At 35.5% G+C, this 21,116-nt stretch overlaps 1 protein-coding gene across 15 annotated transcripts in view; it reads left to right on the forward strand.

Moving 5' to 3' along the window:
* LOC102026408 (small integral membrane protein 8) overlaps nt 1-21,116 on the forward strand; it is a 119,341-nt gene that overhangs the window by 92,810 nt on the left and 5,415 nt on the right. For all 15 annotated transcript variants that reach the window (XM_013510852.1, XM_013510847.1, XM_013510856.1 and 12 more), the window contains 4 exons: nt 1,991-2,110; nt 3,587-3,785; nt 5,585-5,725; nt 9,608-9,801. In XM_013510852.1, coding sequence (XP_013366306.1) covers nt 1,991-2,110; nt 3,587-3,785; nt 5,585-5,725; nt 9,608-9,801 — 654 coding nt within the window. The remainder of the gene's footprint in view (nt 1-1,990; nt 2,111-3,586; nt 3,786-5,584; nt 5,726-9,607; nt 9,802-21,116) is intronic.

Genomic DNA, 21,116 nt, shown 5'->3' on the forward strand with positions numbered 1-21,116 from the left:
ACTATAGCTTTAAAAAGTATTACATGTCAAATGTCACTTCTTTGTAGAACCTAGGGTGATTTATTTCTATTTTTGTTACATTGCACAAATCTGGAATGTCTTGAAAGACTGCATTTAAAATTTTCAGTCCTAAAACAAAACTAACAGGTGTGGTTCCAGAAAGCTCTGTGAGGCAGAGAAGAGATCTTGTAGAAGAGATCATGAAATAGGAAGAAAATGTTCAAATGGGAAAGGGAACTAGGGAGGGAGACAGGGAATGAAGGAAGGGAAAAGAAAAAAATAGACAAACGGAAACAAAGCTTTTGTAAATAAGGAAGGGAAAAGGGTGTGAAGGGAGGGGAGGGGAAGAGGAAAAAAAGAAGAATCAAGATATATACAGGAACAGATTCCATATGATGAATGTGATCATTATGTATAACTAGAATATGCCAATGAAATTAACTTTAAAGGAGAGAGACCTATTAGACAGGATAGACATTATTGTGTGAAAGAATGATGCAAGAGAAGAAAATGCCTAAGTAGCAGGATTAGTAAAATTCAAGCAAGGTGCATGTTTTATTTATGAACAGAGTTTTTTGTGAGGTGAATTACACTCATGTTTCACATTTCTCACAAAATCATTACCTTTGGAATAATTCATAATTCATTCATTTTTGTCATTTCAAAATCACCTACTAGTCAGATGTGGTGGTGCACACCTCTAATCCTAGGTGGTGCTTGGGAGGCTGAGGCAGAACATTGCAAGTTCAAGACCAGCCTGGGCAACTTAGCAAGACCCAAAGTATAAAAGATAGTAAAAACTGAAAAGGGGTGAAGATGTAGCACTTGTTTAGCATGCTTGAAGCCCTAGGTTCATCCAGAGTACCTCCCCCCGCTGACACACCTGTACAACTACATTATCTAGTAAAGAATATAATTAAGTTAAACAGACATCCGAGAATTCAAATGCGCTTTTTTCTCTTCAGATAAATGTGATGTTTTACACTGTCCTGCTAAAGCCACACCACTGTGCTTTCTGCTCCCCCTTTAGGCAGTGCACCATGCTGGGGTAATGCAGAGCTCTGCGTTCACATGGTTTGGGCACAGAACTGAGATTCTACCCCTTCTTAGCTGATATACTTAGGCAATTCTAGTCTGTTTTTTTAAAACCTGTGCTTAGAAATATTTTCTAAGGTGCTTAGAATACAGTTACAAATATTCATAATTATGTCAAATTTAGCAACTTATTTTCTGATCATTGTATCAGAAATATATTGCTTTTCTCTTTCTCTTTCCTTCTTTCTTTCTGTCTTTCTCTTTGCCTTTCCTCTCAACTTCCTTTCCTCCCTCCTTCCTTCATTTCTTCCTCCTCTCTTTTTCACTCCCTCCCCTTTCTTTACACTGAACTACATCAGCCCCTTTCTTTTCCCCCAAGGCAGTAATTTTACATTGCCCCAGCTGGCTTAAATTTACAGTCCTCCAGCCTCAGCCTCCCAGAGTGCTGAGGTTTTTGGCATGCACTGCCGTACTGGTTTTACCTTTAATGCTGTGATTTTTAACATTTTTCTATAATTTATTAAACCTTGATATCAAATAGTTTTCAGAGGGACACAAAATTGTTTCCAGAAGGACCCAAAATAGTTTTCAGAGGAATACTTCATTAATTTTATCATTGAGGAGCGGGAAAATAAGAGCCACACAATTATACAAAGTGAGAATGCCTGGGGGTTCATTTCTCAGGAATGCAATTAGATTTAAAAGAATTCCTATATCCATTTGAGAACAGTTGTGTCCATTATATTGCAGAGGAGTTATAAATCCCACAAATATTTCTGGAGCACCGTCCACATGCTAGTACAGTGCTAGGCATTGCAAATGCCAGGAAAGACAGAGAGTGTCCTGTCCCTGAGCTTATCTCAGAGGAAGGTGGGGAGCAGCAGGGCTTACAGCACACCTAACTTTTATAATAAAATTATTTTAAAAATTAACACAAATTATGCTTTCTTCACAGTCAGATGTGATTACCTGTGCTCAAGAAGTGGAAATGATGACGAAGCAGTTAGCAGCCGAGCTGGAACAATTAAAAATGACTATAAAGTCTAAGACAGCTGTCCCGACATCACAAGTGTTTGTAAGTATTTGTCATCACCTTTGACCTACTTGAGGCGAATTTCCTTGGGAGTCCTATGAAAGTGGATTAGAGGGGCTGGGGATTTAGCTCAGCGGCACAGCGCCTGCCTGGCAAGTGCAAGGTTGTGAGTTCGATTCCCGATACTGGAAAAAAACAAACAAACAAGAAAAAGTGGATTAGAAGTCCCTCTAACTATATTCAATTACTAAATATATAACATTACTTTTGTATAAGTTGCTCTTGTCCTTTGCGGTTATTTTGTAGTAATAATCTGCTTTATGTTGAACGAAAGCATTCTCCTTCATTAGCAGTTGAAACTAAAGGAAATACAGGCCTGGACTATGAGAACCATAATGTCTTCATTAGCTGTGGTAAAAGGAATAATCCATAGCACAGGGCTGAAAATGCATTCATAGTTGCTGGTCAGAAATGCCCTCTCATAAATGAGGAGGGGAGGAGGGGGTGAAGGGAGGGTAGCGGAACGGGAAAAATATAAGTTATATCATGTACAGGTACAAATTCTCTATGTGGAATGTGATTATTATGTATATCTAAAATGTACCAATAAAATCTGATGAAAAAGAAATTTCCTCTAGCACAGAGGTGATGTAACTTGTGACCTTTCTCAAAGCACAAATAATAAAATATTTGTTTTGTTTACCATGCATGGACTTCCACTGACTTTTTGGTTGTCTGCACCATTCTGTGGCAAACTTGGCCACTCTTACCTGAGCAAGGAGATATAAAACGTCCAAGGAGAATTATACAGAGCGTTTGAGACACTGATGATTTCATTCTCAGTATTTGGCTTTAAAAACTAAGAAACAGTTGATTTTTCCTTTGCTCTGTAAGTTAGTGACCTTTATTGTGAATAAAAAACATGTAAAATCTTTAACTTGCAATCATAAGACATGCCTTAAAATGTGTCTCTATGCTTCCTAGGTTCTCCTGAAACATTACTGGTGCAGATAAATCTACTACAATTATTCATATTTAGCTTTGTTTTTGTACTTGGTCTTTTCAGGCGAAATGTTTATCAGTCTTTCTTAGGTAATCAAATGCATTTGGCTGTTTTGGAAAAATTATGATTTGAGTAAAATAAAAATCTTTGAAATAAAATATAAATTTTTTTCTCGTATAATTTATGAGTCAAATTTCTATAAAGAATTTATTATCTAATTTCACAAGACTTTTGACGTAAGGAGGAATTAATTTCTTTACAAATGACAATTGTATTTGTCAGTTGTTTTTATACATGTATGTATATATTTAGTTTTGGTTTTTTGAGACACAGTCTCGCTGTATAGCCCAGGCTAGCCTTGAACTCATGATAATCCTCCTGCCTCAGCCTCCCAAGTGCTGGAATTACAGGCATGCACCACCACGCCTGGCTACAATTGTATTTATTTTGAAGAGTACAATGGTTTATAATTTGATCACACAGTTGTATTTTGAACATTTTTATTTCTCCTCCAGCCCATCTTCATGGCACTGGCCAATCTGTGGACCAGCTTTCAGGATGAAACTGTTTCGATTAGCATCCTCAGTAATTTGACCACTCATCTGGAGCCATTCCTGGGTGCTCATGATGTTCTCTTTCCTGAGAAAGTAATGCAAGCTCTTCTCCATGATGTGACTGTGAAAACAGACGCGAGTAGAATAAAAGAGCACATGGGTAATGGAAATCATTCATTGTTTCCTCTTTTTAAAAATTACCTCTAGAAAAATCACTTTTGTTTAACATTTTTCATGTTATACCTTTCTGATAAAGTATTAAACATCTTTCTCAACTATAAAGTATCAGTGTTCACTACAGAAAATTTGGAAAACAAAAAATGTGTAAGCTAAGTATCTTACTATGTAGCAATAGCCATTCCTAATATTATTCTCCATGTTTTGGTTCACAATGATTTTCCGTGTGTATGTGCTTCTATTGCAGGATTAGTGGTTTGATTATTGATATGTAGTAGAAACGGAGATTAATTCTTGCCACATCTGTTGAAAATAGAGCTCACTTTCTTTACAATGTTATGTGTTAAATGTCTACCTCAATTTCAAACTGAGAATTTATAAACCAATTAGTTTAATCACTGTCAATTTTATTGAGCTGTTTTATGCCCATCAAGAAATGTATTACTTTTTCTTAAGAAGTGCTATCTATATCAGAAAACTTTTTATTTTTTGGTCTCTTCCATCTTAAAGACAATTTAAAATTTATAAGAAATTCCAAATCAGATTATGGAGTTTGAATTATTACCTAAAAGTAAGGGATTTTTTTTTTTCAGAAAATAAAAGTACATGATTCATTAATTTGTTTTCAAATAGTATTTGATAAAACTGTAACAATGATTCTCTTTTGTAAATTATTAGAAATTATAAAAATTGAAAGCTAGATCAGAGACTCAAAAGCATTCTTTTAGAAGCTGAAGTTTTTACTACTCATTTCAGTTTATTAAAATAGCACATACAAGAAATATGAAATGAAATTGAAAAATTAAATTAAGTTCAACAGTAGTTATTAACCCAAACTATATTGGCAAGATAGTTTACTTGCAATTTCTTGGATTTAGATGTGTCATTTTCCACCATACGTCAACTTCTTATTTACTAGAACACCATGTATTAAATTATTCTCCTGTGAATTGGGACGGCCAGTATTCTTCTGAAAGAATTTAATTTAACCTGCCACATCTGATCATTGCTGGATGCCTTGGGCATATCAGAAAGAAAAAACACATTTTTTTCCTCCAACTTATGCACTTATTGTTAATTGTAGTCACAAAATCATTTGGAGTGTCTGTTTGGATTCTGAATCTGTTTGGATTTAGAGCCAAGTACAGATGTGTGAGAAAGACTGCAAAAGCTGAAAATCTCAGGGAACAATGTTTTATAAATGTGTCATTTGGATACAAATTCATTCAATTTGCTTACCTTTGGAAGTAAACCAATTGACCTGAGGAAGTATTTCAAAATATTAGGAAGAGAAATTGTATACTCTGTTTTTAATATCAAATTAGTAAGAGAGTTCGCTTGACTCTTCCTGCTTAGAACATTTTCTACTGTTTTGAAACACAATATCTTAGTATATCCACTTCAGAGTGTTTTATCATCTAGAATATTATTAAGAGCTCCATTATTTTTGAAAGAAATCTATGATCACACAGCAGCCAGTGTTCTTCTACTCATCCCCTTGGTTATTTCCTCTGCAGTAGAAAAACATATTCTGAAATGGCCTCTCTTTATCGTGGAGCAATGATCTACCTCCACGTTTGCTCCAGCGAATCATGTTTACCTGGGACAGTCACAAGGTTATTTGTACTTCTTCGCATGAACAGCTCTTCTCATTGTTCTGGTTTCGTATCAAGTCTTTGTCACAAAAAGTACACAGCAATAAAAAGTGAATGAGCTAGTGCTGATTTACTTAGGAAAATTAACCTCAGTGAATGAAAGTTTTTCCATTCTCTTTCATTTTAGACCACAGAGTCTGTTTGTCGGATTTCAAAAAACTTGAGTGGTTTTTCCCAGAAACAACAGCAAATTTTGATAAACTGTTAATTCAGTATCGGGGATTTTGTGGTTATACATTGGCTACAACTGATGGTCTTCTCCTTCCAGGTATATTGTCTGAAACATTATTGTTCCCGTTTTCCCAATTTTTTCCTCTGTATGGAGTGTCACTTTCACTCACTTGCTCACTTTTTAAAACTTTATGGAATCAGGTCGTGAACCAGGAAAGGAACTTCAGAGGAGGTCCAGGCCCTATCTTTGTCCTGGAGGTGCTCACAGTATAACCTGTAGATTGACATGAAGAATAGATGGTAAACAATAAGTAATGAAATATTCATACAGTGTCAGCATCCTGAATCTAAAATGCTTGGGACCAGAAGTGTTTCAGATTTTAAATTTTTCTAAATTTTGGGATATTTTCATATACATAATGAGATATCTTGGGAATGAGACCAAATCTAAGTGCAGAATTAATTCATGTTTCCTGAACATCATACATATAGCTGGGGGTAATTTTATACAATATTTTTAGTATGCCTGTGTTTTGACTTGTGTGAACTGTCACATGAAGTTAGGTGCGGAAGTTCCCACTTGTGGTAACATATCAGGCTCAAAAAGTTTCAGATTTTGGAACATTTCACATTTCAGATTTTGAATTTTCAGATTAGATATGTTCATCTATATTACAATATATATGTGTATGCCATAGTATTACAGAAAGGGGATGGTTCAATGCCTAATAAAGTATTCCAGACTGTTATAGTATTGATAAAAATATATCATGTTCCAATGCAATTACTAAATAAAGCAGTAATTACTTGACCAATATGTTTCCTTAAAAATACTTTTTGTCAATATATATGTGTATACAAGGATAGTCGGGATAAGTGTATTGCTGACATCTGTGGTTATTGGAAGGAACAGTTAATGCTTAAAATTTTTTTTCTTGACCAATTTTGCATGCTTGTATCTGGTAATTAGAATGACTGATTTGAAGACAAAAATATGCAATATAAGAACCATTATTGAATTGCTACCATCTTGTATGGTGAAGCTCTGTATCATTTCCAGTGCTTTTTTTTTATTACTTGTTATTGTCTTTGATTGTCCGATCAATCTTACATCTGGTGGGCTGAGCAATTTCATTGACGATAACAGTATATTCCTATCAGTTTGTTTTGAAGTCATGTATCATTTTTGTTGTTTTCATTTTTTCTTCATTATTGTTTCGTTAGTTTTTTTCTCTTTAAAATAAGAAAAACTGTCATTTTATAAATGCATAGATCTAGATTTCTAAGTTAGCTTCTTCTAAGGAAATGGCCAATAAATATTGTCTATCCAATAAACTTTCTCTATGATGTATAGATTATTGGAGTGTCACTAAAACAAAGAGTAAATCAGATACTCAAGTGAAATAAATTATTATCCAGGAAATGTCATGTAAATTGGAAATAATAAGAAGCATGCTAGGGCTAGAATGAAAACAATTTGAAAAAATTGTCTCTTGTTTATACCATTAACTCCCTCCTTCATTTTCTTATTTCTTGTCTTTATTAGTGATGTTTCATAGTTGGCAGTTGCTTTTTTCATTAAAAAGAATTATTGGAATTGTATACATACCGGCTATAAAGGCACACAAGTTGGCTCATTTTTTATAGTATTACCATTTTTATAGTGAGAGTGACAAAAGATTTACAATGGGGAACTGAGATAATAGAATTCTGAGGCTCGTATGTGTTAGTTATCTTTCTGTTATTGTAACAAAATATCTGATACAAACAGTTTAAAAGGGAAAAGGTTTTCTTTGGCTCACGGTTTTAGAGGCTAGAGTCCATGGTTGGCTGGCTCCCTGGGAGAAACATCATGGCAGAAAGGCATGGCAGAGGAAGTCTGCTCACCTCATGGCAGTCAGGAAGCAGAGTCAGGTTATGCTGCATGCTCCCTAGGCCCGACCTCCCGACAACCCATTCAGCCTCCTACATTCAGTCACCTCCCAAAAGCCCCAACTCTGATATATGAGCCCATAGGAAGTCATTTTTGATCAAAATCATAATAGTCACTGACCCTGGGGAGAAAATAATTGAGAGTCCATGCAAAAGTAAGAAGCAATGGAGTGCTTGCCATTTCTTTGCTTTCCTTCCTTCCCCTCTCCCTGCTTTTCTTTCTTTTCTTTTGACACAAAACACAGAAAGACTTGCATGTGGGGTGATGACAGAGGTAGCAGGATGCAGTTGAAGAGGGCATGAGCTTGGATTCAGGAAAGCCTGGTTTCTAATCACGGTTTGTACCATTGATGAACAAGGTGACCTTCAGCGCATCTCCTGCCCTCTGTGAAACTCAGTTTACCCTCAGAAAAATTACAAGGACCAGGCAGGAGGTCTGTATGTTCCCTTGCAGTTTCTACCACCTATGGTTCTCAGAAAAAGGGAGAAACAGGAAAGTAGAGGAACTCAGTGGACTATGGGTTTTAGGCTACTCCCTGAATAAGCTAGGCCTGACCACCTTAATTCTGTTCTCTGCATTATTTCTACTTACTACATTGTTTCTGGGCAGCAGAAACCTTCATCACCCCTCTTTCCATTTAGGGACATACAACACAGGGCCCAAACCCCACAGTGACTCTGTGGCTTGCACTCAGCCTCCTTTTCAGATGGCCTCACTGACTTCCTGACCACCACTCTGCTCCTGGTTCGTACTGCTCCGGCAGCACTGGCCATGCTGTTCTGGAACATTCTGAGCCTACTTTCACTTCTGAGCCTCTGGACATGCAATTTCCTCATTCTATTTACATCACTCTTACCTCTTCGCTTTCACTGTGTGTTTCGCTTGCTTTTCTCTCCTTCCTACCCTCTCTCCCTTCCACCTATAGCACTGGTTACTCTTTGGCCTCTGATACATTTGTGATTTGTGAAGAACAGGGACTTTGTTTTCTTATATCTATGTTATGGTTTGTGTTTGGATGGCCCCCGCAAAGCCTCATGCAGTCATGGGGCAGGGCTTCTAGAGTTTATGACTGACTCATGGTCCAGTGTTGGAATTGCGAATGTGAGTACTACACCCATCCTGGGGTGAGTAGTTTGCATACAGTGTAAGGGAGGGAAAGAGGCTGCTTGCCACTGCTCCTCCCCTTTGCTCTTGCAGCTTTTGCTTTGCTGTTTTCTGCCACCATGAACTGTTGCCCTCTGCCATATGCCTTGGAGCCAGCCTAGCATAGACTGAAACCTCGATAGACTGTGAGCTAAATAAACCTTTCCTTCCTTAATTTTGGGTGTCAGGTATTTTGTCTCAGCAACGAGAGAAAGGTAACTAAGACAATCTACTTGATGCCAATAACTCCTTCAATAAATATTTGTTGAGCAAATGAAATAATAAATGAATAACATAGTATTACTGATGCCACATAATTTCTATAGACTGTGGAGATTTTATAATCTATAGTCAATATCAAATCTTTTTATAGTGGGAAATATTTTATAACATATAAATTTGCTTTTACAAAAGATGTCTGATAGTTGATAATTCTCACAGAGTTATTTTAAAAGCAATCCTTTATGGACCATTTTGGCTTTGTTGCAGTGCTTGGTAAAAACAATGCTTTAATAGTTATTTTAGCTTAAGTAGATTTTTAAAAGTCTGCCAGATGTCTACGTGATATTTCATAGAGGGTTTTAGAATATCTTTCATCTAGATAGTGGGAAATATTTTATATGAAATATATTTTAAAACCACACTTTAAAATAAAGAAACTTAAGGTCAGGGTATAGCTGAGGACATAGCACCTACCTGGCAAGCCCAAGGTCCTGAGTTCAATTCCTGGTACCAAAAAAAAATTAACAATAGTTTCACATAAAATATCATTTAATAAAACACATAATTTATAAAAACATAATGGATGAGTTAAAAATGCAGTATACAGGGAATGGTTTTATGGATATATTGTAAACATAGTCAATATTTTATGCCTAATTCAGTTCTTTCCTTGATTTTCAGGAAATCCATCAATTGGCATTTTGAAATATAAAGAAAAGTATTACAATTTCAATACCAGAGATGCTGCGTATTTATTTGCAGAAAATCCTGAAAAGTATATCGATTTAATTAAAGAAATGGCCAAAAAACATGCAGAGTTAATTCAGCTTCTGGAGCTTCATCAACAGTTTGAAACACTGATTCCCTATTCTCAGGTAAGCAGGGCAATATGAAGAATTGATGACATTTAAAATATATTGTATTTTAAAAGTTATACATTTCTAAGAGTAATTCCCAAACCCTGGTGGAGATGAGACCAGATGAAGGTTTTCACAAGTTATCTGAAAAGAATTCACATCTGAAGATGGAAACTAATGGAATCCACAAAGAATAATAACACAGTATGGAATCAAACTGATAAATGAATAAGATTGGAGAAAATCTGAGAAAGTCTGAAAGAGAAAGAGAAAGGCCCAAAAGAGAAATCTGTACTTGAATAATTAAAATTACGGTATTTTAGTATCTAAAATTAGAGGTGCTCAGCCCAGATAACACAGATGATAACTTAACTTAATACTCATAGTTGCAAAGCAATTTCCTAGGTTTAAATCATAGCAAGCTAAAATACCACAAAATGTATTTGAAGCTGTGTTTCTGGCATATCTGTGCTTTTTGCTTAATTGATTCATCAGACATTTGATAAGACAATTACCATGTGCCAGGAATTATTCCTGGCATATGGAAATTGGCAGTAAACAAAATTTAAAAATCTGTACTTGCGTGGACCTCATCCTATTGCTGTACAACCTTGTTTCTTGCTCTTTGCCTGTCATTGCCATTGTTCACTTTTTCATTGAACATTCAGGTTCGCCCCTTTCATTGAGTTCCTTTTTTAAAATATACTGAAATACATAGTTGAAAATGTTTATTGTTTGCTCATTTTTTAAAATCAACATTTTAACTATGAACCAGGTGGGCTTTGATACCACTGATCTGGGCAGCAGGGACCAAGCAGTAATTAGAGAATTGACATGTTAGTGACGTGAACACAGAGGGTGTCCTGAGCACAAAAGTAGGAAGATCAGAAAGACACTAGGAACCGAGTCATCTGGGGACAGCATGGGAAATACAGTGGTCAGACCCTGGAGAGCTCAGTTTGGATGGCTGTGAGAGCCTATGCACTCTTTATGTTTATTTTTTATTAGTAGAGGTTTGCAGTACATAATCATTACATTTGTCACAGGGAGTTGGTACATGTACACACTTCTTAATCCTTTTTGTCCCCTACTCCTCCCAACCCTCTCTGCTTTCAGCTCTGGTTCCCCTTCCCGTTTGTAAGAGCTCTATCTCCATTTTGTTCATTCACTTCTTTTCTTGACCCATTTCCCTTCCCTCTATTCCCTTCCCTCCATCTTTTTTTCCCCTTTGCCTTTGAAAAATATCTCCCTACTTCCTATTGTCTATCCTTTATTTTGCTCTTTATGTATAATTTAGGTTTCTCCTCTAAGAGAAGCCATACAATTCTTAATTAAACTTGTATGTCTGATATATTTCACTTAATACTGTGGTGACAAGATGCATCCATTACCTATGAATGCCTCAAGTTTATCACTTTTATCGCAGAGTAGTACTCCATTGTGTGTAAATACATTTTCTTTATCCATTCATCTGCTGATGGGTATATAGGCTGTTTCCAACATTTAACTATTATAAACTGTGTTGCTATAAACATGGGTGTGCATGGATCACAATAGTATGCTGTTTTTAACTCTTTTGGGAAAATACCTAGATTACCAGGGGAAAAGGGAATTTCTACTTTCAGTTTTTTGAGGAATCTCCATAATGATTTCCATACTGGTTGCACTAGTTCACATTTCCACCAACAGTGAAGAAAGATTCCCTTCTCCTGCAAACTCACCAGCATTTGTCATTATTTGATTTCCTAATGGCAGCCATTCTTTCCAGAGAAAGATGGAATGTAAAGATGGATTTTTTTTAGTGGCTAGCAGTGTTGAACATTTTTTTATGTATTTATTGGCCATCCACACATCTTCTGAGAAGCATCTATTCATTTCAGTTGCCCATTTTTGACTGATTCCTTTATTTTGGAGGATCTCATTTTTAATGTGTACTCTATATATTCTAGATTTGAGTCCTTTATCCAAAGAATAGCTTGCAGAAAAATTTCTCCCTCCTGTACATTGTCTCTTCATTCTGTTGGTTGATTCCTTTGCTGTGCAGAAGCTTTTTAATTTGATATGATACTATATGTTGATTCTCAGTACTATTTCTTGTGCAACTGGGATTCTGTTCAGAAAGACCTTACTTATGCGTATGTCTTCAAGAGTTGTCTTCAAGAGTATGTCTTCAAGAGTTTCTGTTTAAACACTTAGATCTTTGATCCACTTTGATTTTTATTTAGTCCATGTTGAGATGTATGTGTCTGGACTGTCTTCTGCATGTTGATATCTGATTTTTCCAGCACTCTTTATTAAAGAGGCTGTCATTCTTCCACTGTATGTTTTTGGGCCCTTTGTTGCAAATCCAGTATTTGAATGTGTCTGAGGTTGTTTCTTCTTCCTCTGTTCTGTTCCATTGATCCACAAGTCTTTTTGTGCCAGTACCATGCTGTTTTTATCATTGTAGCTTTGCAGTATCACTTTAAATCTGGGGTTGTGATGCTTTCTGCTTTGATTTTGTTGCCCAAGATTGCTTTTGTTATTCTGGGTCTCTTCCAGTTCCATATGAATTTTTGCATTGTTTTCCATAGATCTGTGAGTAATGCTCTTGGTATTGATGGTGATTGTGTTAGATCTATGTATCAATTTTCTAAGTATAACTACCTTGACTTATTGGTTGTGCCTATCCAGGAACATGGGATATTTTTCCATTTTCTGATGTCCTCTTTAGTCTCCCTTATCAGAGCATTGTAATTTTCACTGTAGAGGTCTTTAACTTCCTTGATTAGGTTAATTCCTAAGAATTTAATATTTCTTGATGCTATTGTGAGTGGTATTATTTTCCTAATTTTTTCTCAGTGAGTTCATTGTTAGTGTATAGGAATGCTACTGATTTTTGTGTTGATTCTGTATCCTTCTGTATTTCCAAATTTGGTTATTAATTCTGGGAACCTTTCCATGGACTTTTTGGGGTCTTGTAGGTAGAGGGTTGTGTCATCTGCAAATAATGATACTTTGACTTCTTTCTTTCCTGTATGCATCCCTTTTATTTTTTCTTTTGCCTGATTGCTGTGGATAATATTTTCAAAATTATGCTGAACAGGAGTGAGGCAGTGAAAATCCTTGCCTAGTTCCTGATTTTAGGAGGAAAACTTTCAGTTTTCCCTTATTCAATCTGATATTGGCAGTAAGTTTGTCACAAATGGCTTTTATAAAACAGATAAGGTTCTTCTGTCCCTGTTTTCTTCAATATTTTTATCATGAATTGATGTTGAATTTTGTGAAGTTCTGCATCTATTGATGTGATTTTTATCCTTGCTTCTATTTATGTGATGGATTACATTTCTTGATTTGCATACATCAAACCATCCGTATATCTCTAGGATAAAGCCTACTTGGTCATGATGTATGATCTTTTTGATGCTTTATTGCATTATGTTTGCCAGTATCTTGTTGAGGACTTTTTGCATCCGTGTTCATTAGAGATTGGCCTATAGGTCTCGTTCTAGGATGGGTCCTTGTCTGGTTTTGGAATCAGGGTAATGCTAGCTTTCAGGAGTGACTTTGGCAGTTTAATTAAAGATTTTGAGGAATATTGACATTAGATATTCCCTGAAGTTCTTATAGAATTCAGGAGTGAATCCACCAGTTCCTAATCATTTCTTAGGTAGAAGGTTATTACTGCTTCCATTTTTTGGCTATTATTGGGTTATTTAGGGTTTTTAAGTCTTCTTGCTTGAGTTTTTGTTATTTATATATATCTATGAATGTCTTCATGTCTTCTGAATGCTCCAATTCATTGGCATAAAAGTTTGTGAGGTACTTACTAATAATCTTCTGGATTTTGGCAGTGTTCTTTAAAACAGAGTGAGCCCACATAAATAACCTAATGATGCACCTCAGAGTTTAGAGAAACAAGAACTAAGAACAGAATTCAATGAAATGGGGACTTAGAAAACAACATAAAGAATCAATGAACTGAATTCTCAACAATGTTATGGTTTATATCTAGATGTCCCCCTCTAAGCCTCACATTCTCAGAGGTGGGTTTTTTTTGCAACTGGCTGTATCTAGGATATATAATACTGGTGTGTGGTACTAAATTGGTCCACTAATTAGAATTAGCATCATTCTGGGTGTGGTTAATGGAAGCCCCACTTGGGTGTAGGTCACACCAATAAAGGGAGACAAGGCCAACTGCTACTTACTGCTCACTTCATTCTCCCTGCCATGAACTGTTTCTCCTCTATGATACCCCTCTGCCATGCTGCCCTGCCTTGGAAGCAGCCAACTATGGACTGAACCCTCTACAAACTGTGAGCTGAAATGTACCTTTCTTCTGCTAATACGTGGGTATTAGTATTTTATCTCAGCAGTGGGAAAAGTAACTAAAAGATACACTGTTTCAATTATTTTTGCTTTCTAACACAGTTATCCCTTGGTATCTGTGAGGGCTGGTTCCAGAACCCTGCAATACTCAAACCTTCAGGTTTTCAAGTCCCTTATATAAAACAGTGGGTGAGGGATATAGCTCAGCGGCACAAGTGCCTGCCTGGCAAGTACAAGGTCCTGAGTTTGATTCCCAGTACCAAAAAAAAAGTTCATATTTGTATTATCTAGGGAATGATGACAAAAACATTTGAATATTTAGCACAGATATATGCTTTTTACCCAAATATTTTTGCTCTACACTTGGTTGGGTCTGTGGATGCACTATGTACTAACAAGGAGAGCCACCTGCATACTTAACTACTTATGTCATAAAGAACCCCTCTTCCTTGCCTTTATTTTTACAAAGTGTCCATGTAACTTTCTTAGTAAATTTTCAGAGTTCTGCCAAAAGTCTCCCTGGGATTTAAAATGGAATTGCATTAAATAAAACAATGTGAAATTTATATATGTATTATTTTTAGTTGGCCCATTCATATAAACACCATTTTCTTAGTATTTTTCTCTATAATTAGTTCATTAATTATATCAACACAGCTTCATGGTTTTAGGGATATTTTTTATTCTACACTTACAAAAGAGTTGTTAAAATAGCTTTTAAAAACACATATTAATTCTAATCCTATAAAACTATAAAGCTAAAAAGAAAAAAATTACTTGTAGCAGAAATGTCTGTCTGTATGTTATATTTGTAACACATTTATATAAGGCAAAGAGCATATGAAATGTATCACTATCTCAACCTAACCATAAGCAAACACCTGTTTATACAGTGCCTCTAGCAAAAACACAAACTCTCATGTTTTGGTTTGAATCACCATTAAAAAAAATTTCTTTTCTGAGACAAGGTCTCACTATGTAGATCAAGTTAGTCTTGTATTTACTCTAGCCTAGGCTGGCCTCAAACTCAGAAATCCTCCTGTCTCAGCCTCCCAAGTGCTGAGATTATAGGTATGCACCACCATGCCTAGCAAAACAAAGGAAACCTTTTTTTGTTACTACATGTTTGTAGTACTCACATTCATCAGGGAATTTGTTCCTGTATATAATATACCTTAATTTGTCCTTTTTTTTTCTGATTCCCCTCCCTTTAATGATCCCTCTATTTACAGAAGCTTTGATTCCATTTTTTCCTTCCATTTTTTAAAATCGCTTTGCCCAAAAACAAAAAACAAAACAAACAAAACAACAACAACAACAACAAAAAAGGGCTGGGGATTTAGCTCAGTGGCAAAGCGCCTGCCTGGCAAGTGCAAGGTCGTGAGTTCGGTTCCCGGTACCGGAGAAAAAACAAAACACAAAAAACAAAACAAAAAAACAACAAAATTGCTTTGCCCTTCCTTCCCTTCTCCCTTTGACCTCCTTTGTTCCCCTTCCCATTTGCGTATGTTTTTCCAATGTCTCTTTTCCATTTTGCTCCTTCTTTAGGATTTCTTCACACAGTAGAAACACTGTGATGTTTAAATTTATGTGTTTGATTTATTTCACTTAAAATTATGGTCTCAAGGTGCATCTGTTTACCTACAAATGACTCAGGTTTATCCCTCTTTATAGCAGAGAAGCACCCCATTGTGTGTTAATACCTCATTTTCTTTATCCACTCATCTGCTGATGAATATCTGGAGTGTTTCAAAGATTTAGCTATTATAAATTGTGCTTTTATAAACATGAGCATGCATGTATCACTGTGGTATGATGCTTTTAATTCTTTGGAGAAGACTCCTAGAAGGGGAATAGCCAGGTCAAATGCAAACTCTACTTTTAGTTTTATGAGGCATCTCTACACTGATTGCCACAGTGGTTGCACCAGTCTACACTCGCATCAACAGAGAAGAAGAGATCATTTTTCCTTACAGCCTCACCAGCATTTATTATTGGTTGATTTCTTGATGATAGCTATTTTCTTCTGGAGTGAGATAGAATCTTGGTGTTTTAATTTGTACTTCTGAAATGACCAGGGATGTTGAACATTTTTTCATATAATTGCTGTTTGTACATCTTCATCTGAGAAGTGTCTATTCATTGCAAATATTCATTTTTGGGTTGGTTTTTTGTTGTTATTGTTGTTGTTTGTTTTTGTTTTTGTTTTCTTTCTGGTACCGGGAATCAAACTCACCACCTTGCACTTGCTGGATTGGCTCTTTAAATTTGGGGGCTCTGATTTTTTTTTTTTTAGTTCTTTATATCTTCTAGATTTTAGAACTTGGTCTGAGGAGTAGCTGATAAAAATTTTTTCCCACTCTGGGTTGTCTTTTCACTCTGTGGATGGTTACTTCTGCTGTGAAAAAGCTTTTTAATTCGATGAGCTTCCACTTCTTGATTCTTTGTATCATTTCCTGTGCAATCAGGATTTTGTTCATAAAGTCTTTACTTACATCTAAGTCTTTAAGAGTTTTACTTATTTATCTTCAGGAAGATTAAGTGTTTCTGTTTTTATAGTTAGATCTTTGATCCATTCCAATTTTAGTTTACTGCATGGTGAGAGATGTGGGTCTAGGTTCAATCTTCAGCATGTGGGAAGTCAGTTTTCCCAGCACCATTTAATACAAAGGCTATTTTTCTTGTAGTGGAGATTTTTGTCTGCTTTGTCAAAGATAAGGTAACAGTGTATGGGGAATTGTTTCTGCATCTTCTCTTCAGTTCCATTAATCATCAGGTCTGTTTTTTGTTCATTTTGTTTTGTTTTTTTGCCTATACCACTGTTTCTATAACTTCAACTTGGGGATTGTGATGCTGTCTGGCTTGCCCTTGTTGCCCAGAATTACTTTTGCTGTTCTGGTTCCCTTGTGGTTCCATATATGAATTTTAGGGTTGTTTTCTCTAATTCTGTGAGGAATGTTGTTGATTTTTTCTTTACTGAGATTGCTTTAAATCTGTATAACAGTTTTAGAAATGCGGCTGTTTTCACTGTATTGGTTCTGCCAATCCAAGAACAGGGGAATATCTTTCCATTTTTTCATATCCCCTTTCATTGCCTTTTTCACAGTACTGTAGTTTTCCACATAAAGTTCATTTCCTTCCTTCGTTAAAATGATTCCTAAGTATTTCATTTTTCTTAATCGTGTGGTGAAAGGTGTTGTTTCCCTAATTTCTGTCTCAGCGAGTTTGTTATTCATATACAAGAATCCTTTGGATTTTTGAGTGTTGACTTTGTATCTTGTTATGCTACTGAATTTGGTTATTAATTCTAAGAGTGTTTTGGTGGTGCTTTTTTGGGCTTCTATTTAGAGTATCATGTCATTTGCAAATAAGGATAACTTCTACCTTTCCTATTCATATTAATTTTATTTCTTTCTCTTGCCTAATTGCTCTGGCTAATGTTTCAAGAACTATACTGAGCAGGAGTGCTGGTAGTGGGCATCCTTGTTTTGTTCCTGAATTTAGAGGGAAAATTTTCAGTTTTTGACCATTAGTAAGATGTTGGCTGGTGGTTTGCTATAAATGGCTTTTCCCAGATTAATAAAGACCTTTTATTCCAATTTTAAGTAGGTTTTTTTTTTTTTTGGTATGAATATGTGTTGGATCTTATCAGATGCTTTTTCTGTGTATCTTGAGGTGATTATGTGGTTTTTGTCCTTGGTTCTGTTAACATTGTATATTTCATTTTTTAATTTGAGTATGTTGAGTCATCTTTGCGTCCCTGGGATGAGTCCTACTTGGTCATGCCGTATAATCTTTTTGATCATTTGCTCCATTCTGTTTGCCAGTATCTTGTTGAGGATTTTTGCAACTATGTTCATTTGGGAGATGGGCCTGTAGTTCTGATTTTTTGATTGGATTCTTCTCTGGTTTTTGTATCAGGGTAATGTTTGCTTCCAGGAATGACTATGGGAGTCTTGCTTCCTTTTCATTTTCATTAAAAGTTTGAGAAACAGTGGCATTAGCCGGGTCACAATTCTAATATCACCAACTGTTTCCTGTGGAAAGCCACTCTGGGAGCAGTATTCCACATTTTTCTTGCAGGTTCCAGTGGATTCTCTCAGTCCCCATACAGTTCCCTTTTCCTTGTAAAATGTTCTGTGGTTATCTCTGAGTAATGTTCTTTGCGTTGGAATCTTCAAAGCAGAAATCAGACATGGTCACCACATTGTGTTTGCTTAGTCCATCTTTTATGTCTCTCTTTTTATTATTATTCTCCTACTTTCTGTTTCTTGCTGATGTTCTGAGTGTCTCCAACATTGCTTCTCCTCTACTTCACTATGTTATATCTTCCAGATCATATCTTCTCAGTAGGTCTTTTCTCAGCTTCTGTCATATGACTTCTCTAGTCAGCCATGTAGAATTTCCTATTCCAGAATTCTGTCTGAGATCTGGTCTGTCGCTTGGCTGGCACTTCTGCTGTCCAGTCCAGAGGGGAAACAATGCAGAAGCAGCTCTAAGTTGATGGTGGCTGAGTCAAGGCACAGAATCTACACTTGTGGAATTGGTCAGAGACCAGCTCATGGGTCCCAGGATTCTACCGGGGCATGGGTCCGAATGTTCCACCAGGGCCGCCCCATGCAACTTCCAATTCTTCCCCAAAGTCAGAATGATCACAAACAGCAAACATTCCCAGTGGATTCAGGACTTTGAAGTAGCCATAATAGTGCAACTAAAAACACTCACAAAAGCAGACTTCCAGAACTGCTTCAGAAGGTGGCAAGAGTGATGCATAGTGTTTGAAGAAAGGGAAAATATTGGGGAGGGGGATTAATATCATTTATTATAATACTTATATAAAAATTCACCATGCATTTTGATCTCACTTGATATATCAAATAATTTCTGCATCTTGCGAGATGATAGTTTGGTATTCATTATCTCATCTGCTAATGTAGTAAAATATTGTGTATTAATTTATTTCTAACATTGAACTAACTTTGCGTTACTGTGATCAGTGCAACTTGATCCTAGATTGTTTCATTTTTTTAAATATATTGTTGGCTCAGCTTTTTGACTTTTCTTTAGAATATTACATCTAAGCTTAGGAATTTAGCTCAGAGGTACAGCACATGCCTAGCATGTGCAAAGGCCTTCAGGACTGGAGATACAGCTCAGTGGCACAGCACCTGCCTGGCAATGGCAAGGTCATGAGTTTGATTCCCAGTACCAAACAATAAAAAATAAATTAAATAAATAAACAAAGACCTAGGTTCGATCCCCTGTACCAGAAGAAAAAAGGATAATGAAGAATTTTATATCTAGATTCCTGAGTGACACTGACATATGAATTTACTTTCTTTCACTAAGTTTCATTGTTTTGATGTCAAGGTTATATATGTCTTATAAATAATTATGAATGCTACTTTTTACTCTGAATGAATTAATTTAATATTGGAATGATCTGGGTAAAATATGCATATAAACTTCTCTGGGCTTCTTTGGAAAAATTATGACCACTCAATGACTAATTTTAACTACTTTTAGTTAGAACATTATAGAACATGTTTCTTTTTGTTTCAATTTAGTGAGTATTATTTTTGCAGGAATTTATTAACATCATCTAAATTTTTTAGTGTCATGTGCTTTCACAATATTTCTTATTATTTGTTTAAATTCTACATTCTGATTCCTGTATTTATTTATTTATTTGTCTTTTTGAGACAGGGTTTCGCTGTGCAGTTCAGGCTGGCCTTGAACTAACTTTGTAGTCCAAGCTGGCCTTGAACTGCCAGTGATCTTCCTACCTTAGCCTCCCCAGCACTTACAGGCGTGCACTACCATGCCCAGCTTTCTGATTCCTCTTTTTAAATTCCAAGTATTGTTTATTTCAGCTTTCTGTTTGTTTTGATTAATCTTGCCAGAATATTTTTAAAAATTTTATGTCATATTATATTATTTTGCTTATCATTTATTTTGATGTTGATTAACTTTCCCAGAGGACTATTTTCTTAGTCTTTTTAAAGAATGAACTTTTGGCTTTATTGATCCTATTTTATATTCATTTTCATTTCATATTTCCTGCTCTGGTCTTAATTATTTCACTTTATCTAGTTCTTTTATTTTATTCTATTTGTTTTCTCCTTAAGATAGATGGTTAGCTCATTCATTTGTAGCCTTTTTTTAATGTAATGAAATAAAATTCTTTTTCACTAAACTATATCAGTTATATATCACATACTTTTTTTTCTAGTTCTCTTTGGAATTTTTCTTTAGCTTATAGCTTATCTATGGTTATTATCTTACTTCTGAAAGAGAACTCCTGTTTTTTATTGCAAAACAATTTAGTATTGTGTATCCAGTTTTGCTGTATTATGGAAGGATCTTTTTAATTTGAGCTTTCATTTAACTTTCTAAATACACTTTTCTTATAAATGTGCACATATAGGCTGGGGATATAGATCAGTGGCATAAGTGCCTGCCTGGCAAGCACAAGGTTGTGAGTTCGATCTCCGGTACCACAAAAAAAAAAAAAAAGTGCACATATATTTCTTTTGAGTAAAATATGTTAATAAATTTATTATATAATTTACATATATAAGTATGTGAATTATAATATATTAATATACATATATTATTTTGGAGATATCATATAAGCACTTAGCACAAAAAGTCCCAAACTATTAGTTAACTGGTATAGTCACTCCTCAAATTACTACCCAGTTTTTTGTTTTGTTTTGTTTTTTTTGTTTTTTTCCAGTACCAGGAACTGAACTCACGACCTTGAGCTTGCCAGGCAGGCGCTTTGCCGCTGAGCTAAATCCCCAGCCCCTTACCCAATTATTTTTCTAAAGCCAGTGGTTCTCAAATTAATTCAAGTAGTGAAGTCCCCCACAATCATAATTATTTTTAATGACTATTATAAATGTTGCTATCTTAAGTTTAATATATATGATTTTGCCCTCAGACTGTATTATACAAAAGTCTAAATAAGAAGAAGCCAATTATTTGTAAAAATTAAAAAGATTCAGAATAGCGAAAAT

Source organism: Chinchilla lanigera, unplaced genomic scaffold, assembly GCF_000276665.1.
Source record: "Chinchilla lanigera isolate Chin_1 unplaced genomic scaffold, ChiLan1.0 scaffold00010, whole genome shotgun sequence".
In the NCBI taxonomy this organism is placed as follows: Eukaryota; Metazoa; Chordata; class Mammalia; order Rodentia; family Chinchillidae; genus Chinchilla; species Chinchilla lanigera.